The 21,421-nt window shown below is 41.4% G+C and overlaps 1 protein-coding gene across 4 annotated transcripts in view; it reads right to left on the bottom strand.

The window, feature by feature from the left end:
• Window positions 1-21,421, bottom strand: part of PMFBP1 (polyamine modulated factor 1 binding protein 1) — a 56,461-nt gene that overhangs the window by 16,454 nt on the left and 18,586 nt on the right. For 3 of the 4 annotated variants that reach the window (XM_017953505.3, XM_003917125.2, XM_009196787.4), the window contains exons 4-9: window positions 20,033-20,281; window positions 16,459-16,680; window positions 6,250-6,420; window positions 5,126-5,236; window positions 2,671-2,797; window positions 2,428-2,585 (exon numbers count right to left, since the gene is read on the bottom strand). In XM_017953505.3, coding sequence (XP_017808994.1) covers window positions 2,428-2,585; window positions 2,671-2,797; window positions 5,126-5,236; window positions 6,250-6,420; window positions 16,459-16,680; window positions 20,033-20,281 — 1,038 coding nt within the window. Of the gene's footprint in view, window positions 1-2,427; window positions 2,586-2,670; window positions 2,798-5,125; window positions 5,237-6,249; window positions 6,421-15,927; window positions 15,991-16,458; window positions 16,681-20,032; window positions 20,282-21,421 lie in introns of those variants that run through there. The other variant, XM_009196788.3, reaches the window with a different exon arrangement.

Below are 21,421 nucleotides of genomic sequence, written 5' to 3' on the forward strand. Positions count from 1 at the left end.
GGTGGTGGGTACTTGTAATCCCAACTACTTGGGAGGCTGAGGCAGGAGAATCGCTTGAACCTGGCAGGTTGCAGTAAGAAAACCCCAAGTCAAGAGGTCAAACGGCATTCAGTCTCTCAAGTCACCTCCTTGGCCCTCTTCCAAGTGTATTTTCCTTCCTTTCATTAATGCTCTAAGGCTTTTAAAAAATGTTCACTCCTGCCTGCTCTAAAACTTGCCTCAGTCTCTCCTTCTGCCTTCTGTCCCTCAGTCAAATTCTTTCTTCTAAGGAGGCAAGATCTGAGGTTGCTATAGACCCATACGGATAACTACCACCGCTAACATCCTGAGTAGCTGGGACTACAGGGGTGGCCATCACACTCAGCTAGTTTAAACATTCTTTTTGCAGAGATGGGGTCTCACCATGTTGCCCAGGCTGGTTTCAGACTCCTGGGCTCAAGTGATCCTCCTACCTTGTCCTCCCAAAGTTCTGAGATCACAGGCATGAGCCACTGCGCCCAGCTAGAGGCGGGGATCTTAAAAGTGCAAGTCAGATCTTTTGCCTCAGCTCAAAACCCTCCACTGGCTTCCATCTCTTAGAAAAAGGAGGGAGTCCTTACAATCACCCTATGGTCTGGTCCGAGGCTACCTGTCTGACCTCACCTCTTGCCACCCCCACCCCTCTCTGCTTCCGCTGAGCTCCTGGAACACTCCAAGCAGACCCCACCTCAGGGCCTTTGCACTTGCTATTCCCTCTGCCTGGAATATTCGTCCACCAGACCTCTGCCTGGGTGGCTCCCTCACTTCGTTCAAATCTCTGCCCCAATGTCACCTTATCAGAGAGGACTTCCCTGATCACTCTGTGTAAAACCGCCACCAAGCTGTCGGAGGGATTTATCGGTGTCTGACGTGGGTATATCAGTATTATATATTAATTTTGTTTACTGGCTGTCTCCCCACACAGGAGTGCAAGCTCCATGAGAGGTGGCATGTTGCAGGTTTTATTATACTCTTAGTGTCTAGGACAGTGCTTGGCATATCTCAGGGCTCAAAAATATTTGTGGAGTGAATATACAAATGACTCAAAGCTGTTTACCCAGACTCTGTGCCTTGTCATCATCTCTCCAAATGCCTCTGTTTTGATGGGCATATCTCCTCTGTGCCTTGAAACAGGAGGTTTTCCTGACCAGCCAGCCTATCAACTGGATGATGATGATGGTGATTATTATTATTTGAGACAGAGTTCACTCTTGTTGCCCAGGCTGGAGTGCAGTGGTGCAATCTTGGCTCACTGTAGCCTCCCCTCCCGGCTTCAAGTCATTCTCCTGCCTCAGCCTCCCAAGTAACTGGGATTACAGCCGTGCACCACATGTCCAGCTAATTTTGTGGTTTGTTTGTTTGTTTGTTTGTTTGTTTTAGTAGAGACGGGCTTTCACCATGTTGGTCAGGCTGGTCTTGAACTCCTGACCTCAAGTGATCCACCTGCCTCGGCCTCCCAAAGTGCTGGGATTCCAAGTGTGGGTCACTGCACCCAGCCCTCAGCTGGATTATTTTTAATAGCTCTGACGGAAGTTCAGAGTCGGAATAGTACTGCTTACAAAAGCTTGCATTGGTTTCACAACTTTTCTGTTCTTGGTTCCATTTCTAGGTTTTTCTAAGAACTTGATTTATGTTGGCAGTAACAGTTCTTTTAGGGCACAGCTCCATTAATATTTTCAAACTGCCTATTTACATATTCATAAACTATTTGTAATTTGTTTGTTTGTTTTGAGATAGGGTCTCATTCTAGGTCCAGGCTGGAGTGCATGGCATGATCACGACTCACTGCAGCCTCCACCTCCTGGGCTCAAGGGGCTCACATGATCCTGTGACTTGAGCCTCCCAAGTAACTGGGACTACAGGTGCACACCACCGTGCCCAGATAATTTTTGCATTTTTTTGTAGAGACAGGGTTTCATCATGTTACTCAGGCTGGTCTCAAACTGGGCTCAAGGGATCTCCCCACCTCGGCCTCTTAAAGTGCTGGGATTACAGGCATGAGCTACCATGCCCAGCCAGATATTTGTAATTTTAAAAGTGAAATTCACTTGAAATTCTTAGTAAGGCTACCTATTATTTTATATCATTTCCTTCCACTATCAAGCATAAAAAGAGTATAAGGGAATCATGCAAGTAAGTGTGTCCCAAATGCTCTTGCTACCTTGCGGGGCTTGGGAAAAGTCAGTGCCTCTGTTTTGGTCCCTGCATGATCAGATTCATTTATTATGTATGATGAGAAATACCAAAGAAGTGCTTAGAATTGCACCTGGGCCTGAAGAGCCACCATCTCATTGTGCTTATGTTGAGGCTCCCAAAGCAATCACGGTGGGTGAAGGCAGAACCGGTTCCTGCCAGGGCATGGCCTCACACCTGCCCCATTGGGAATCCAACCAGTGTTCCTCATTTTACCTTGTCTTTCTTCAAAGCAAGCTTTTGGGTCTCGGTGAACTCCAGCTGCAGCTCCTGCAGCCGGCACTGCAGGATGGCGATGTCCTTATCCTTCCTCTCAATGTGGGCAGATGTCTCCTCCCGCAGTCGGTGCAGGTCCAGCTCCAGCTTCATCATGTCTACCATGGGGCGGGAGAGTCTATGCTCAGGGGAGAGCTAGGCTTCCATCTGGCTCCCCTGCCACAGCCTGCCACCCTGGTTTACCCTTCATGATGTTTTTCTTCTGTTCCGACACGACCTCTAGTTCCATGCGCAGATCCTTCACCAGGTTCTGGTACTCCTCCACATGCAGGCACTGGCTGTCTTTCTGCTCCTGCAAGTGCTTCAGTATCTGGCAGATGGAAGAATAGGGCAGGATGAGGAGATGAGAGAGAATGGAGAATGCTTTCTAAAATGCCCAGCGGCCACACACAACAGTCGGTAGGGACAGAGTAGTAGAGTAACGGTTGCTGGGGGCCAGGGGATGGGTACATGGAGTGACTGCTGGTACAGGGTTTCTTCTGGGGTGACACAAATGTTCTGGAATTAGGTAGTGGTGATGATTGCCCAATGTTGTGAATATACTAAAAACCAATGGTGAATTTGTCCACTGTACCTCAATTACATTTTTTTTTAAAACAGAATAAAACAAAAGGATACTGCAGACTTCTCAGGCTCACACGGAATACACATAAAAGCAGCCATCCCTGTATTCCTTCCTCGCTGAGACAGACAGTTGTTTATGGAGAATCTACTGTGTGCCCGGCACTGTCCTGGGTGCTGGGCATGACTCTGTTAATGTTTTCAAAGCAAATAATGTGAAGCAAAAGACACAGACAAATCCTTGTCCCCGCAGAGCTGCCTTAGTGGGTGAGATGAAGAGCATAATAAGTAGTGACTTATAGAAAATGCTAACAGTTGATAAGTGCTATGGGGGAAACAGAAGAGTGAAGGGGAATGGAAGGGCATGGGTGGGTGAGGTGCATGTTGTAATTTTAAGTAGGACAATAGGCTGGCCTCCCTGTAAAGATGGCCTCTCAGCTGAGACTTGCTGGAGGTGAGCTTTCAGGCGGGGAGACTAGCCAGAGACAAGGCCTGTGGAGGGAACATGTAGGAGGCAAGTGCGGCTGGCACGGAGCAGGCGATGGGGAGAGCTGGAGGAGGGGTGAGGAGCTGGTGGTCACATCACATGGGGCTTGGGGCCCTTCTGCAAGGCCTTTGGCTTCTACCTTGAAGGAGAGGGGATTGTCTTCCTCACCAAAAGAAGGCAGGAGCATGTGGCTGGGGAGCAGCAATTCGTTGCCTGGGCATCAGGGATATTGGGGAGAGGACCCAGGAGTGGGCACTGCAGGGACTCAAAGCCCCACACTGTGCCACACTGGCCGATGGGAGGAGAGGCTTGCTGGTAAAAGCTGGCGTGGGTCTCTCGTTGCTAAGCATGAAGGCTTTGGAAAGGAAACACAGCACGATGGGGGAAGATGTACTCTGCTTCTTGGGGAAGTTTGTATCATTAAAAAAATGGAGTCTTATGAGATTTTTGCTCTAGGTCAGGATGTGAATAACATGTAACTGATCTTTAAAATAAATATTGACAGATGTCCAAGGAAGAATTACAAAGTTCAATATTGATCCCTTGTTCAACCAAGTTTCTGGGATTGGAAAGTCCTGGAAAGAGGAGAGTCTCCTCCTCCCCCACTAGAGAACCCCTTGGGGAGCTGACGTGTTGTTTATTCCCTCTGCCACCCCACTTCACCCCTATTTTGGCATCAGTCTTGAGGCATGCAGGCATGCCAGCACCTGCCCAGCGTGGCCTCCTGTGGCTGGCTTTGCCAGGTACCAAGTTCAGTCACAGCTGACTTAACAGGACCTCACCTAAGAGGACACCTGGCCATGTTTTAACTCCTGGTTCATCTTTTTTTTTTTGATATGGAGTCTCATTCTGTGGCCTAGACTGGAGTGCGGTGGTGTGATCTCAGATCACTGCAACCTCGACCTCCTGGGTTCAAGTGATTCTCCTGCCTTAGCCTCCCTAGTAGCTGGGACTACAGGCATGCGCCACCACACCTGGCTAATTTTTGTATTTTTAGTAGAGATGGGGTTTCACGAAGTTGGACAGGTGGGTCTCAAACTCCTGACCTCAAGTGATCTGCTCGCCTTGGCATCCCAAAGTTCTGGGGTTACTGGCATGAGCCACCACACCTGGCCAATCAATTCTTGCTATTTGTTTACATGGTTTAACTGCTTATTTATTATTAGAATCAACTTTCGATACTGTTTTGAATTTTGCAAACACAGAGTTCTCAAAAAAAAAAAAAAAAAGCAGGGGGAATAAATTTGGATTAATAATCTTTCCTAAATTAGCTACTTTTCAACTCCAGCCAGACACTAGGAGGCTGGATGGTCCTTTTGAATCTAGCAAGGCAACAGAAGTATTCTCTTGTTTAGGTGTACTGTTAGAAGTGGGTTAAGAGACAGGTGCAATTCCAAAACTGAATGCAGCCTGTCTTTGAAGTTTGGTATACATTATACACAGTATCCTTGTGGCAGGGCCAACCAAGGTCATACAGATATAAAATAAAATATAAACTGTCATATAAAAATAAAAAATAAGTAGGAAAGCCCAGAATCAAACCCAGCTCAGCCCGATCCCGGTAGGTACAGATCAGCAAATTTCTCCCACCTTTTTGATGTCTTCACACTCTTCTGAGGAGCTGGGAGGGTATCTGTGGGTAGCTGTATAGGAAGCAAAGTCGGCTTGTAGTTTTATCAAAGCCTCTTCACGCTCCAGAACCTGCAAATAAGCTTAGATCGGTTATGCCGGATGATCAATGAAACATGCTTGTTACCATGATTATTATTTCAGAGTGTTCCTTTCTGTGGCATAAGTTTGTTGCAGAATTATACAATTCATCAGGCATTCCCTGTGGGGTAGGTAGGGAGAAGGAGTTAAGCTCCCCATCTGACATCAAGGTTTTCTAAGGCATATGTGATCTGTCTCAAGTTCATCAATGCCCACACTTGCACTCTCTCCTAAACCTCTGTTTGGTCCATTTGATGAGGCAGAAGAAGGTTCTTCAGGGGCTGTGATGGAGAGATGTACCTAATCTATCAGAGGACAGGATACAAAGTTTGAGAATTAAAGAAGGAAGTTCCTTATGGAGTGTGTGACTGTGTGTGTAATTTCTTTTTTCAAAATTAAAAAAACACGAAATTTTGGTTTTAATTTTATGCTTTTTTGAATTTGTTGAAAATAATTCAAATAAAACCCAAGCATGGAAAAGTGAAACCCCCTCTTCACTTATTCCCCCCTCTCTCACTTCCACTAAGGGAGAGGACAGTATTGAAAATTCAGTTTGTACTTACAGATTAGTATTATCATCAGAGATAAAACAAAAGTAGGACTGAACTATACATGGAATTCTGCAACTTATTCTCGGCAATAAGTCACAAAGCTCCTTCCGTGCCGCTCTTACAGATGTTCTTAGTTGTTTTTACTGGCTGCATATTATTCCACAATAGGGATATCTCTTTAATTATTTCTCTTAATCTCTTTAACCATTTCCCGACTGATGGGCATTTAGGTTGTTGTGTGAGAGATTTTAAGATTCTTTAGAATTTCAAACTACGTGGATGGGGAGAGGCATTATCATGGAGAATATGAACAAAGTGGGAAGGCAAGTATATATCAGACATTTGAGGATTCTTGGTGAAAAAGATTAATTTAGGTGACTCTTTTTCCCTCCTTTCTCTCCCCATGTCTTGATTGAGGGTCTCCCAGAGACATTTCTAGAAGAAGGCCCTTACCAAAGCGTTACTGCAGGCCAGCTTATTTCGAAGTTCTTGAATGAGATCATCCTGTTCAGAGACCTTTTGCCAGACCTCAGACAGTCGTTTCAGGGTCTCCTGATGCTCTTGAATCATGCAAGGAGCAGTGTATATTCGTACCTTTGAATGATCACCCTTGTTCTCAGGCTCCTGAGAGATTTAAAAATAATGGGTTGGTTTTGTTTATAGTTTGTGAGTTACTTCAGAATTCCACGAGCACGGAAAATCTCTAGACCTATATTCTAAAGGTGTATGTTCATATATGGAAATCATGGTTTCTTTAACAAAAGAAAAAATATTAACTAGTGCATATACATGGTAAAAAGCCCAAATGGTTCACAAAAGAAGACACTGAAAGATAAGTCTTCCTCCATCCTAACTATGACTCAGGTCCCCTTCTTGATGACAATCCATGTTACCAGCTTTTTGGATATCATTCAGGAATATTTTATGCATATTTGTATATGCATATACGTATACACATATAACTCTCACTTTTTTTCTTACACAAATGAGTCTTTTTTTTTTTTTGAGATGGAGTCTCACTCTGTCACCCAGGCTGGAGCTCAGTGGCACTATCCTGGCTCACTGCAACCTCAGCCTTCCGGGTTCAAGCGATTCTCCTGCCTCAGCCTCCCAAGTAGTGGGAATTACAGGGATGCGCCACGACGCCAGGCTAATTTTTTTTGTATTTTTTAGTAGAGACGGGGTTTCGCCATGTTGGCCAGGCAGGTCTCAAACTGCTAATCTCAGGTGATTCACCCGTCTCAGTCTCCCAAAGTGCTGGGATTACAGGCCTGAGCTACCACACCCGGCCGACAAATGAGTCTTCTATACAGTATTTAAACATTGTGTTTTCACTTGACAATTAATTTAAGATAGTTTTCATATTGTTACTTATTGATCTACCTTACTCCTCTTTTAAAATTAATTTCAAATTACAAAGGTAATTATATTTATATTGTCTCTCTAAAACATTGTAACACTACAGGCAGATCTGAATTTTTCTTCGACCATTACTTCTAATTTCATTATCTCTTTACTTTCCAGAGATGACAGTCTGTGCATATTCTAGAACTTTATACTATATTTACATAATATAAATGAATCTCTACAATATAAATTACGTTGGCTTTTAAAACATAAAAAATATGTTTTTTTACTCAGCAAGATGTGTTAGAGATTTATCAATGCTAGTACATGTGCTTCTATCTTGTTCTTTTAAATTGCTTTTAAATGTGTGAATCTGGTTTCCTACTGATGAGAATATAGGTTGTTTCCACATTGTTTTTTCTGAAACAAAGCTGAAATGAATACTTTTGCACATAAATCTTTGAGTATTTATTCTGATAATTGTGTACATTAAATTCATAGAAGTAGGACTCCCAGATCATGTTTAAAATTGGATCTTGTACTATTGTGCTTCAAAGAAATTAACACTTAACACTGTCATCAACATGAGTATGGCTATTTTCCTTGAACCATGTTTGTTTGTTTTTTTTAAAATGTCTTTCCCTAGATCGTTTGAAATCATGCATGAAGGTTACTGCCCTCTTACTGGTTCGCATTTATAAGGGGGTAAATTGATATACACGGTGAAAAAAAAAAAATTCTAGTTTGGATGGTAGATCCTTTCCCCATTAAACTTGTCTCCCTAACCGGGCTTTTTCAGGCAAAGTTAGGAATACTTCATGTTCACTGAGCATGAAAGCCCCCCGTGAGCAAGCTGCAGAAACGCCAGGCAGAAATCTAAAACTGACTGTAAATGATGTTCATGTAGGTAATACAGAGTCTATAGGGGCAAATGACTGGAAAACATAACAGAAAAGCTAACAAGGAAGAAGATATCTACAGCTCCCAATATCTTCTTAATACTATGAGATGAAAAATGGAAATTAATTTAGAAGGAATAGGAGAAATATTCTCTGATGTGAAGAAAAATGTAGATCTTCAGACTAAAAGGGTTAGTGAAGTGTTGAGTGGCTTAACCCCCTGAGCCTAAAAACCTCCAGTGTTCAAAGAGATAAAACAGGTAATCTACGAAAAATGAGAAACACATTGACATCTAACAATGCGTCTCTAATACTGGGTGGTACAAGGAAATGCAGCAGTATCTTCGAAGACTTAAGGGAAGATGCTTTTGAAAGTTTGTATATACAGCCAAACTAGCATTCAAGGATGATGACAAAATAAACCTTGCTCAGACATGGAAATATTGAGAAATTGTGCCACCCACAATTGTTTCTGAAAGAATTAAGAAGGAATTATTTACAGCACAAGGAAAACTGCAAGAATGTAGAAGAGGTGAAGGGACTGCTGAGCACAGTAATGAGAAACAGTTGGGTTTATTTGTAATACTAAAGAAATAGATATTTCCTATGTTATATAAACAGTTCCAGAGATTTAAAAGGAGGTAAAAAGCTTTCCAGCTCATTATATTAGGATGGCATAATCCAGACACCAATATGTGAGGAAAGCACAAACATTTAAGCCATCAAACTAATCTCATTTCTGAAAATGGATGAAAAAAATAAACTTTTAATAAATTTAGTAAAGTTCATTAAAATTATTAATAATATGTTATGATAAAGTAGAGTTTATTCCAGGAACATAAAGATTGTTACTATATATGATAATCTATTCATGTAATCTGCTTCCTTGAAGGATAGATGCTAATAAAAATATCTGATAAAATTCATCCTTTATTCCTCATAACAATTCTTGATAAGCTAAATATACAGAGTCATATTTGCAATTTGAGAAAAAAGATTGAAAAGAAGCCAAAAACAGGCATTATACTTAACAGTGAAATACAAGAATTACTTCCTTTAAATTGAGGAGCAAGGCAAAGAGGCTACACAATTCCACATTGCTCTAGAGGTGCTGGTCAATATGATAAGGTGGAAAACAAGTTGTGTAAATTTTGAAAGGGAAAGCAATTTAGGAAAATCCAAGACAGTCAAGTGAAAATCTGGTAAGAGAGCTCAGTAAGGTAGCAGGATAAGAGAGAAGTTTTCCTATATATCAGTAATAATACAATTAGGCCAGGCATGGTGGCTCACACCTGTAATCCCAGTACCTTGGGAGGCTGAGGTGGGCAGATCACTTGAGGTCAGGAGTTCAAGACCCGCCTGGCCAACATGGTGAAACTCTGTCTCTGCAAAAATAACAAAAGTTACCTGTCCGTGGTGGCATGTACCTGTAGTCCCAGCTAGTCAGAAGGCTGAGGCAGAAGAATTGCTTGAACCCAGGAGGCGGAGGTTGCAGTGAGCAGAGACTGCCTCACTGCACTCAAGACTGGGTGACAGAGTGAGACTCCATCTCAGAAACAAAAAAAATTGGCTGGGCCTGGTGGCTTACGCCTGTAATCCCAGCATTTTGGGAGGCCAAGGTAGGCGGATCACCTGAGGTCAGGAGTTCGAGGTCAGCCTGACCAACATGGAGAAACACCCATCTCTACTAAAAATACAAAATTAGCTGGGCCTGGTGGCACATGCTTGTAATCCCAGCTACTTGGGAGTCTGAGGCAGGAGAATTGCTTGAACGTGGGAGGCAGAGGTTGCAGTGAGCTGAGATTGTCCCATTGGACTCCAGCCTGGGCAACAAGAGTGAAACTCCATCTCAAAAAAAAAATTTAATAAAATTAAATGTATAAAAGATCCCATTTATAAAACCAATAACAACTGAAATATGTCTAGGAATAAACATAGCAAGAAATATGTGAGATCTACAGAGAAAAGTACAAAACCTTACTGAAGGATACACAAGAAAACTTGCATAAAATTAGAAATATGTTATATTCCATAGGGCATGCTAATTTCCCCCAAATTCATACATAATTTGAAAGTCAGTCAACATGAATCTAAATTTTATTAAGAGAAGAAATAAACAAATGGCCAAGAAAAAATGGAAAGTGTAGAAAAGTGAAGGAGGACCTGTCCTAACAGGATCTATTAAAACAAGCTACCAGTTAAAGTCACTAAAAAACTCTGACACTGGCACAGGAACTGGCAGAAAGATAAAAAGAATACACAATCCAGAGAAGGTCCCGTGTACAGAAGAATCAGTTTGTGAGCTGGTACCTGAACCAGTGTGGAAGGCCTGGGATGTTCAATAAATGGTTTTGGGACTACTGGATATCCATTTAAACAATAAAATTAGAGCCTTATGTCATTATACATATATAATATATATTCCAGATGGACTAAAGATAAAAACATAAAAATGCAAAATTATAAAAGTGCTAAAGAAAATACACAATAAACCTTTATAATCCTGAAGGCAGTGAAGGCCTTTCTAAGCAAGACATAAAACCTAGAATTTATAAAGGACTGACAGATTCAACTCCATAAAAATTAAAATATTCTGGCATTACATAATAGTAAAGGGATCGATGCAACAAGAAGAGCTAACTATCCTAAATATATATGCATCCAAGAGAGAAGCACCCAGATTCATAAAGCAAGTTCTTAGAGACCTACAAAGAGAGACTTAGACTCCCATACAATAATACTGGGAGACTTTAATACCCCCACTGTCAATATCAGACAGATCAATGAGACAGAAAATTAACAAGGATACCCAGGACTTGAACTCAACTCTGCACCAAGTGGACCTAATAGACATCTACAGAACTCTCCACCCCAAATCAACAGAATATACTTTCTTCTCAGCACATCGCACTTATTCTAAAATTGACCACATAATTGGAAGTAAAACACTCCTCAGCAAATGTAAAAGAACAGAAATCACAAGAAACTGTCTCTTAGACCACAGTGCAATCAAATTAGAACTCAGGATTAAGAAACTCACTCTAAACTGCACAACTACATGGAAACTGAACAACTTGCTCCTGAATGACTACTGGGTAAGTAACGAAATGAAGGCAGAAATAAAGATGTTCTTTAAAACCAATGAGAACAAAAACACAACATACCAGAATCTCTGGAACACATTTAAAGCAGTGTGTAGAAGGAAATTTATAGCACTAAATCCCACAAGAGAAAGCAAGAAAGATCTAAAATCGACGCCCTAACATCACAATTAAAAGAACTAGAGAAGTAAGAGCAAACAAATTCAAAAGTTAGCAGAAGACAAGAAATAACTAAGATCAAAGCAGAACCGAAGGAGGTAAGAGACACAAAAAAACCCTTCAAAAAAATCAATGAATCCAGGAGCTGGATTTTTGAAAAGATCAACAAAATACATAGACCGCTAGCCAGACTAATAAAGAAGAAAAGAGAGAAGAATTAAATAGATGCAATAAAAAATGATAAAGGGGATATCACCACCGATCCCACAGAAATACAAACTACCATCAGATAATACTATACACACCTCTATACAAATAAACTAGAAAATCTAGAAGAAATGGATAAATTCCTGGACACATACACCCTCCCAAGACTAAATCAGGAAGAAGTTGAATCTCTGAATAGACCAATAACAGATTCTAAAATTGAGGCAATAATTAATAGCCTGCCAACAAAAATAAGTTCAGGACCAGATGGATTCACAGCTGAATTTTACCAGAGGTACAAAGAGGAGCTGGTACCATTCCTTCTGAAACTATTCCAATCAATAGTAAAAGAGGGAATCCTCCCTAACTCATTTTATGAGGCCAGCATCATCCTCATACCAAAACCTGGCAGAGACAACAAAAAAACAGAATTTTAGACCAATATCCCGGATGAACATCGATGAGAAAATCCTCAATAAAATACTGGCAAACCGAATCCAGTAGCACATCAAAAAGCTTATCCACCATGATCAAGTCGGCTTCATCCCTGGGATGCAACGGTGGTTCAACACACGCAAATCAATAAATGTAATCCATCACATAAACAGAACCAACGACAAAAACCACGATTACCTCAATAGATGCAGAAAAGGCCTTCGACAAAATTTAACAGCCCTTCAAGCTAAAAACTCTCAATAAACTAGGTATTGATGGAACATATCTAAAAATAATAAGAGCTATTTATGACAAACCCACAGCCAATATCATACTGAATGGGCAAAAACTGGAAGCATTCCCTTTGAAATTCGGCAGAAGACAAGGATGCCCTCTCTCACCACTCCTATTCAATACAGTATTGGAAGTTCTGGCCAGGGCAATCAGGCAAGAGAAAGAAATAAAGGATATTCAATTAGGAAAAGAGGAAGTCAAATTGTCTCTGTTTGCAGATGACATGGTGGTATATTTAGAAAACCTCAGTGTCTTAGCCCAAAATCTCCTTAAGCTGATAAGCAACTTCAGCAAAATCTCAGGATACAAAATCAGTGTGCAAAAATCACAAGCATTCCTATACACCAATAACAGACAAACAGAGAGCCAAATAATGAGTGAATTCCCACTCACAATTGCTACAAAGAGAATAAAATACCTAGGAATCCAACTTACAAGGAATGTGAAGGACCTCTTCAAGGAGAACTACAAACCACTGTTAAGGAAATAAAAGCGGACACAAACAAATGGAAGAACATTCCATGCTCATGGATGGGAAGAATCAATATCGTGAAAATGGCCATACTGCCCAAAGAAATTTATAGATTCAATGCTATCCCCATCAAGCTACCACTGAGTTTATTCACAGAATTGGAAAAAACTACTTTAAATTTTATATGGAACCAAAAAAGAGCCTGCATAGCGAAGACAATCCTAAGCAAAAAGAACAAAGCTGGAGGCATCATGGTACCTGACTTCAAACTATACTACAAAGCTACAGCAACCAAAACAGCATGGTACTGGTACCAAAACAGATATATAGACCAATGGAACAGAACAGAGGCCTCAGAAATAACATCACACATATACAATCCTCTAATCTTTGACAAACCTGACAAAAACAAGCAATGGGGAAAGGATTCCCTATTTAATAAATGGTGCTGGGAAAACTGGCTAGCCACATGCAGAGAGCTGGAACTGGATCCCTTCCTTACACCTTATAGAAAAATTAACTCTCTCAGGATGAATTAAAGACTTAAATGTAAGACCTAAAACCATATAAACCCTAGAAGAAATCCTAGGCAATACCATTCAGGACATAGGCATGGGTAAAGACTTCATGACTAAAACACCAAAAGCAATGGCAAATAAAGCCAAAATAGACAAATGGGATCTAATTAAACTAAAGTGCTTCTGCACAGCAAAAGAAACTATCAGCAGAGTGTACAGGCAACCTACAGATTGGGAGAAAATGTTTGCAAGCTATCCATCTGACAAAGGGCTAATATCCAGAATCTACAAAGAACTTAAGCAGATTTTCAAGAAAAAAAACAACCCCATCAAAAAATGGGCAAAGGATATGAACAGACACTTCTCAAAAGAAGACATTTATACAGCCAACAAACTTAGGAAAAAGAGCTCATTATCACCAGTCATTAGAGAAATGCAAATCAAAACCACCATGAGATACCATCTCATGCCAGTTAGAATGGTGATCATTAAAAAGTCAGGAAACAACAGATGCTGGAGAGGATGTAGAGTAATAGGAATGCTTTTACACTGTTGGTGGGAGTGTAAATTAGTTCAACCATTGTGGAAGACAGTGTGGCGATTCCTCAAGGAACTAGAACTAGAAATACCATTTGACCCAGCAATCCCATTACTGGGTATATATCCAAAGGATTATAAATAATTCTACTATAAAGACACATGCACACATATGTTTATTGCCACACTGTTCACAATAGCAAAGTCTTGGAACCAACTCAAATGCCCATCAATGTAGACTGGATAAAGAAAATGTGGCTCATATACACCATGGAATACTATGCAGCCATAAAAAAGGATGAGTTCATGTCCTTTGCAGGGACACGGATGAAACTGGAAACCATCATTCTCAGCAAAGTATCACAAGAGGAGAAAACCACATACTGCATGTTCTCACTCATAAGTGGGAGCTGAACAATGAGAACACATGGATACAGGGCGGGGAACATCACACACCAGGGCCTGTCGGTGGATGGGGGGCTGGAGGAGGGATAGCATTAGGAGAAATACCTAATGTAAATGACAAGTTGATGGTGCAGCAAGCCAGCCTGGCACATGTTTACCTGTGTAACAAACCTGCACGTTGTGCACATGTACCCCAGAACTTAAAGTATAATAATAATAAAAATTAAAATCTTCTGTATGGTGAAAAATACCACTAATAAAGTAAAATGAAAAGTTACAGACTGGGAGAAAGTATTTACCACATACGTAATGAAGCATTATTATCTGTAATATATTAAGAAGTTCCTATAAACCAATGCAAAAAAAGACTAACAACCCAGTAAAAAATGAGTTAACAAGTAATTCATGAAACAGAAATCCATATGACCAATACGCTTATGAATAGTGCTCAATACTTCATAAGTGTGGTGGAGACTGTGATGGGCTTTCCAGATCCCCTTTGGCAATGAAGGACTTATTGCCCTTTATGGGGATTGTGTAGGCTGAAGAAAACTGCTTTGCCCAAGGCCACACATCTCTCCCTGGGGGGCCCACATCCCATAACTGTTGATGACATGGAGGCTTAAAGGCCAGCTCCCTTCCCTTCAATTTAGCAAGGCTCTGAGGTTCATCTAGCTCTGTGGGGTTGGCTGAGGCCTTTGTTGAGACTGCATCACAGGTCAACTTCTTTCTTTGCCCAACCTTGCTTTCCTCTCCTTCCTTTCACTGGTGTTAATACCAAGAGCTCTCCCTAAAAATATCCTGCACACTACTCTGTCTTCGAGTTGGCTTCCTGGGTAACCCAAACTGCAACTATTAGAACTAAGGAAATGAAAATTGTAACCAGTTAACGTTTTCCCCATACCCATCAGCGTTTAGCACAACTTTAAAAGAATGAAAACACAGTGTGGATGGGAGTGGGGAAATACACTCTCTTAATTATTGTTGGTAAAAGTGTAAACTGGTAGAACCTTTTTGGTATACAATTTAGAAGTATCTTTAAACAATAAAACTAAGCATATCCTTTGACCCAGCAATCACACTTCAAGAATTGTCCAAAAGAAATAAGGAAGTTAATTACAGCCTGTTTGTAAAGAGAGGAAAAAACAAGTCAATAAGTAGTACATCCCTACTACAAAATACAAGGTAGTAAGTAAAATAAATTGTTAAGATGTGCATTTTAGGCTGGGTGCAGTAGCTCATGCCTGTAATCCTAGCACTTTGGCAGGCTGAGGCGGGTGGATCACATGAGGTCAGGAGTTTGAGACCAGCCTGGCTAACATGGCAAAACCCTGTCTCTACTAAAAATGCAAAAATTAGCTGCGCATAGTGGCATGTGACTGTAGTCCCAGATACTCTGGAGGCTGAGTCAGGAGAATCACTTGAACCTGGGAGACGGAGGCCTCAGTGAGGCAAGACTGCACCACTGTCTTAAAAAAAAAAATGCATTTTGAAAGTAAGTTTTAAAACCACTTTGATAACCACTTAGGTAAAAATAACCTCCCGCCCATTTATATATGTAACTGTATATAGCACAAGCCCCAAGAGGATTCTCAACATATGATTCAAGTAATTACCTAAGAAGAGGAGGAGAATGATGGGGAAGAGGTTGAAGGCAGACTTTCATATTTAATCTCTGTACTTCTGTCTAGAAAGCCTATAATAATTGTATTACTTGTGTAATTAAAAACAGCAGTTAAAAGAAAAAAGAAACAAACCAGGTGTTTTGACTCTTCTTTCCCATGTTTCATAGCTTTTTCCTCCTATTTGATCCTGAAGTTGTGGTTTGCATGAGTCCTGTGGCCTAGCAGAGCCCCCTGCCGGACCCCCATGAGAACTAACAAAAGATTGGATATTGTTAGGGAGAGCTGTTGGTATTAACACCTGTGAAAGGAAGAGGAAGGAAGCAGGGTTGGGCAGAGGGTGATGAGCTGTGATGCAATCTCAACAAAGGCTCAGCCAACCCCACAGGGAACAGTGGGGCTGGAGCTTATTTGGTAATTCTCTTTTGGCGTTATTTGAAGTGGTGGCTCTTTATATTAATTAAAGAGCCTCAAAATTGTGAAGAAGTGATCTTACAGCATATGTGAAAGCTGGAGGTTCAAAATCTGAGGGCTACAAAATCAAGGGCAGGAAATGACATTTGGGTTAAGGTTTGGGTTTCCAGTGGAGGAGGCTGGGACTGTCTGAGGGGACCACCTGGGAGCACGTCCACTTGCCTGGATTGAATGGCCTGGCTTAAGTCCTACCTGACCCATGATCCCGCCGAGCTCCCCCTGCAACATCTTCACTTGGTATTCTAGTAACTCGATGTTGCTCAGGGAAGACTGGTATTTATCCCTGTAGAGGCTTAAGCTCCTCTCTAGGGAGGCGATCTTGTCCCCGGCCAAGGCGAGTTGCTCCTGTGCCAAATGGAGCTTCTCCCCTGTGTTCTCGTTGTGATTTCCCATTTCCTCCTCATAGAGAATCACCTGTAGATATAGGAATAAATCCACATTGAGCCCATGGAAGCATGTAATGAGGAAGGGATGCAGTTGTAAGACTCCCTGCAGAGAAGTCTTGTATCTAAACCAGAAGACCAGATGAACAGAAGAGAGGCTGCACAGATCTAAAAGCTACAGTATGTAATGTCAAGATGTTAATGATTGGAAATAAAAAAAGATGGCCTAGTTAGAGGTAAGCTCCTTCAAGGCAGGGACCATATCCATTTCCTATTCTGCCCAGCATGTGGTAGGAACTCAGTAAATACTTGCTAGTTGACTAAGAGGAATGGATTTTTATAGCTCTGTTTTTTTAAGGGCTTGAAATGCTGGTAGTTTTTCCTTTCCAGGCATTCTCTAGAAGTTGAACTTAGAAAATGTAGACTTCCTCCTGCACACAGGACGATGTCAACAAAGTTCCCAAGAGATAGGTGGGGAACATGACCCAAAGTTCCTCTGGGATTTGCACAATCCTTATGTAGATTTATTTTCTTCCTCATCAAGTAATTAGTCAACCAACGGACAGATATTTATTGAAAGCTCATGAGCATGTGTTAAGGGCAGAGGGGATATATACATATTAGACATATGCTCACTCCTCAAAGAGTTTAAAACTTTCACAATCTTGGGGAGATAAGAGTTAAAATGAATAAACAGCTGTAGGTAGTTGAGTGTGCTAAATCATATGACTTGAATCTGATGTGTTGAAGGAGTTAACAGCAGAAGAGTCATCAAGGATGACTTTATATTAGTTTAAATAATCCAATGCAGAATGCTGATAGAACATGTTCCATTAGTTGAAGCTCATTCTACTTGCTGCCTGTCATTTGAGATTCTTCTCAGGAAAGGATAACTTTGTGTAAGGTATCTACTATGTAAGGAGAAGAAGAGAGGAATATTTTATATCCAAATATTTGTAACCGAAGCTATCAGTGGCCAGCCCATATCCCCTAGGCACTTGCTATTTCTTTGCAAGCTAACCCCATTCCCATTGCAAGCATATTCAGCTCTGCCTGAGGGCTTCTCTGATACCAGGAGCCCATTCAACCAGAGAGGGAAGACGGGGTAGGTTAGAAGCGCTGGGGAGTTAACACCCTCAGGAGCAGCCCTCAACCAGTGACTGGGGTGTGTTGGGTTCACTCTGAGGCATGTCCTACACTATCTGCCAGAGCTCCCCTGAGGGACCAAGCAAGCAGTCTGTTCAATACCAATGTTCTTTATGGGCTTCCGGTCCTTCTTTGACTCACTTGCTCGTGTGCTTGCAGGAATCACCTCCGGAATTAGTTACTTGTATTTATATCCTTGTTTTAGGGTCTGCTGTTGAGTGAACCCAACCTTAGACAGAAGTTTGATGAAGCTGTGCAACAAGACATTGGGGGAACTTGGCAGAATGTCTAAAATCATTTTCTCAGTGCTTTCTCGGTTTGGGATCTTTGACAGTGACTGTTGTTTGCTGAGTCCCATATCTATTCTCCCGCTCTTCCTTAGTAATTGAGCCTTGACTCTACTGGGGGCAGCAACGCACCTCCCAAAACACCACATTTCCTAGGCTTCCTAGAAAGTAGCTGTTGCCGCGTGACTAATTCTGGCCAGTGATATTTAAGTGAAGGTGTTGTGGCTTCCGGAAAGTGTCCTTAAAAGGAGGGGAGTGTGCCTTTCCTTTCCACCCTTGTCACCTGGTCCCCTGCCCATTTATCTGGATTATTTGGAACAAGGATGTGGCTGAGTATGGTGGCTCACGCCTGTAATCCCAGCACTTTGGGAGGCCAAGATGGGTGGATCACCCGAGGTCAAGAGTTCAAGACCAGCCTGGCCAACATGGTGAAACCCCATCTTTACTAAAAATACAAAAATTAGCCCGGCGTGGTGGCACGTGCCTGTAATCCCAGCTACTCAGGAGGCTGAGGCAGGAGAGTCACTTGAACTCGGGAGGCAGAGGTTGCAGTGAGCCGAGATTGGGCCAATGCACCTCAGCCTGGGCGACAGAGTGAGACTTTGTCTCAAAAAAAAAAAAAAAGGATGTGACGGTTGGAGCTCCAGGAGGCACCTCAGGTGACTTAGAGAATGGAAGCCCTGAGCTGATGATGATGGAACCCAAGGATAGACCCTTAGACCTGATGACACATGCAGTTGCCATAACAGCAACAGACCACCTGTCTCTGACCTTTTTAAATATGACACAGAAGTAAACTAGCTTATTCATTTTCTGTTATATGCTGCTAAATAGAATCCTAACTCATTCAGGGTCGCTTGATCCAGGCTGGACCCTTTTCTTTAAGTTGTACTGAACCAGTAAGTTTTAACACAGCCTTGCACTGTCTTTTTAAAAGTATGTGTGTGTGCACAGGCTTAGTCACAGATTATATTTGTAGGGTTAGAATAACCTTTCTCTGTTCCTCCCACTCTCAATTCTTTTCAGCAAATTTTCACTAGGTGACAATATTCCCTTTTAAAAAAGTTTATGGTCTTTAAGGTTGCTCCTAAAGTCTTTAAAGTTAGTCCTTAAGCAAGAGCACCATCCAAAACACTCTTTGAAATTTTTTTTCTTCTCTGTCCTTCAAATAGAACCTAACTCCTTGAAATTTTATCTTTAAATCTAAAGAAAGAAAATGCCAGGGGAAACCCCAGGATGGAAGAGTATGTCTGTCCCATCACTTAGAACCCATGGTTTACTGCAGCTAGTGCTATCACTGCTCAAGTGGTTTTAGTGCTGCAGCTTTGGGTCCTTGCAATTTACCTGGGATTCTGCAGGGATGCTACTCTTTGGCTTAGAAAATACCACCCTGGAACACGAATGGGAATTAATGCCCTGAATATACTTAAGTGAAGTCTATATGATCTAAAACTCCAGTCTGAAAAAATTATCTGGTACTCTCAATGATTGACTCCCAGTCAACGTCAACGTCTGGTTATCTTATCTAGTGTGCAGGTGCCAGGAATTTATATATTATCAAGACCTTATTTTTCCAAAAATGGTGGATTTAATGGACCTTATACCTCTTTTATAACCCTCAGAGACCCACAGTCTTTTGCATTTAAATTGCAATGGTAATAGAATGGAGAAGATGGGCTTATACACACACACACACACACACACGCCTGCACACACATTCCACATATTCCACATGCATGAATACTGGAGATCTCACCCAGTTACACCATTCAGTTTAGTTTCCTTCTGCTCAGCTTCAAAAAGATCAAGAATTAAAGGGGAAAGTTTATAAAACCTGCTTGAGATGTTGCAAAGCTCTCCTAAGTCCAACATCTGCTTTCTAGTGGGCTTGGTCTGATTTCTGCAGGTAGCTAAGAATGTGGGGTATTTCCATGGTTAATCTTTCTATACCTCATCTTCTTTCAGTTTGCAGTGATGGTGCAGAAGAACCAGGTCAGAAGTCTGCTTTTCTAGGATGGACTGATACTGGCGGAGAGAACAGTAAGAAGTCTGCAACTCCTCTGTGCGAAACTCCAGTTCTTGTTGAAGGGCCAGCAATTTTTTCTTCAGTTGCTGGAGTTGCCTCAGATGACACTGTTTACTGGACCCAAATTCCATCTCTGACTCCTCGAATGCTAATGCCTGTGCTTGCTTCTTGTTCTACAATAGAGACAGGAAATACACAAAAGGCTTTAAAAGGTCATCACTCAGGATGTGTATTCATTCCAGGATTGTTTTCATTTGTTCAGTCATTCACATCCATCTATCCATCTTTTTATCTCTTCATCTACAGAGAACTTATTAAACATTTCACTCTATTCACAAGGAAACGTATCACTTAGTATTCCCACTCAGTAAGACGAATTCAATAGAAGAAAAAAAATGGTTCTTATCCACCAAAATCGTATTATTTAGGTCAGAAGAAAAAAATATACACATAAAGGACCTAGAGAGATATGTGTAATAATATGCTCAGGTGTTGCCTTCCCATATAAAGATAACACTAGTGACTTGGAAGGAAATGGATTTCTGGCCATGGTTCTTGGACTAAACTTGGTATTAAAAACACCTGGGTAAAGGAGCATTGCAATGAGTCAATGGTGAGTTCTTGGGGATTTTGAAATGCTGAAAAATGAGAGCCAGAGATATTGTTCAGGTACATCTGGGCACTGACTCTGTCTCCTTCTCCTGAAGGAAGATGTGACCTTGTAGATGCTGACTCTGTGTGTGTGTGTGTGTGTGTGTGTGTGTGTGTGTGTGTGTGATCTCTTCTTGCTAATCCACAATCTACCTGAAATGCTGCTAGTCTTATCCTACATTTTCATTCATTCATTCTTCATCCATTAATTCACTCAATAGACACAGGCTAAGCACCTAGGTTGTACCAGGTATTCTGCTGGTAGGACACATCCCTGTGTTGCTGATGCTTCTATATTTCCTATACTTTCCAGCATCCCTTATGACAATGACATGTGAGGGAAAGGTGGATAAAGAGGGTAGCCTGTGGGCAGTCCTTAGCATCCAACCCTGCTTATTCTCCTCCTACTCATTCTTTAAGATTCTGTTTAAATCCTGCTCTCCTTCCTGTTTTTTCCCTGCAAAGTTGTCTTTGCAGCAGTACCACAGACTTTGCTAGCATGTCCTTAATGTGGTATTCTGTATTCTGTCTGTAATTATTTCTGTGCATTTTAACTTCTAATTAGATTATAAACTCCTGGAGGGCAGGGCCATGTCCGCTCTTATGGGGCCTAGATTATAGATTCATACATACCTATGTATTGAACGAAAGAAATGAAAATA

Source organism: Papio anubis, chromosome 18 (assembly GCF_008728515.1).
Source record: "Papio anubis isolate 15944 chromosome 18, Panubis1.0, whole genome shotgun sequence".
NCBI classification, from domain to species: Eukaryota; Metazoa; Chordata; class Mammalia; order Primates; family Cercopithecidae; genus Papio; species Papio anubis.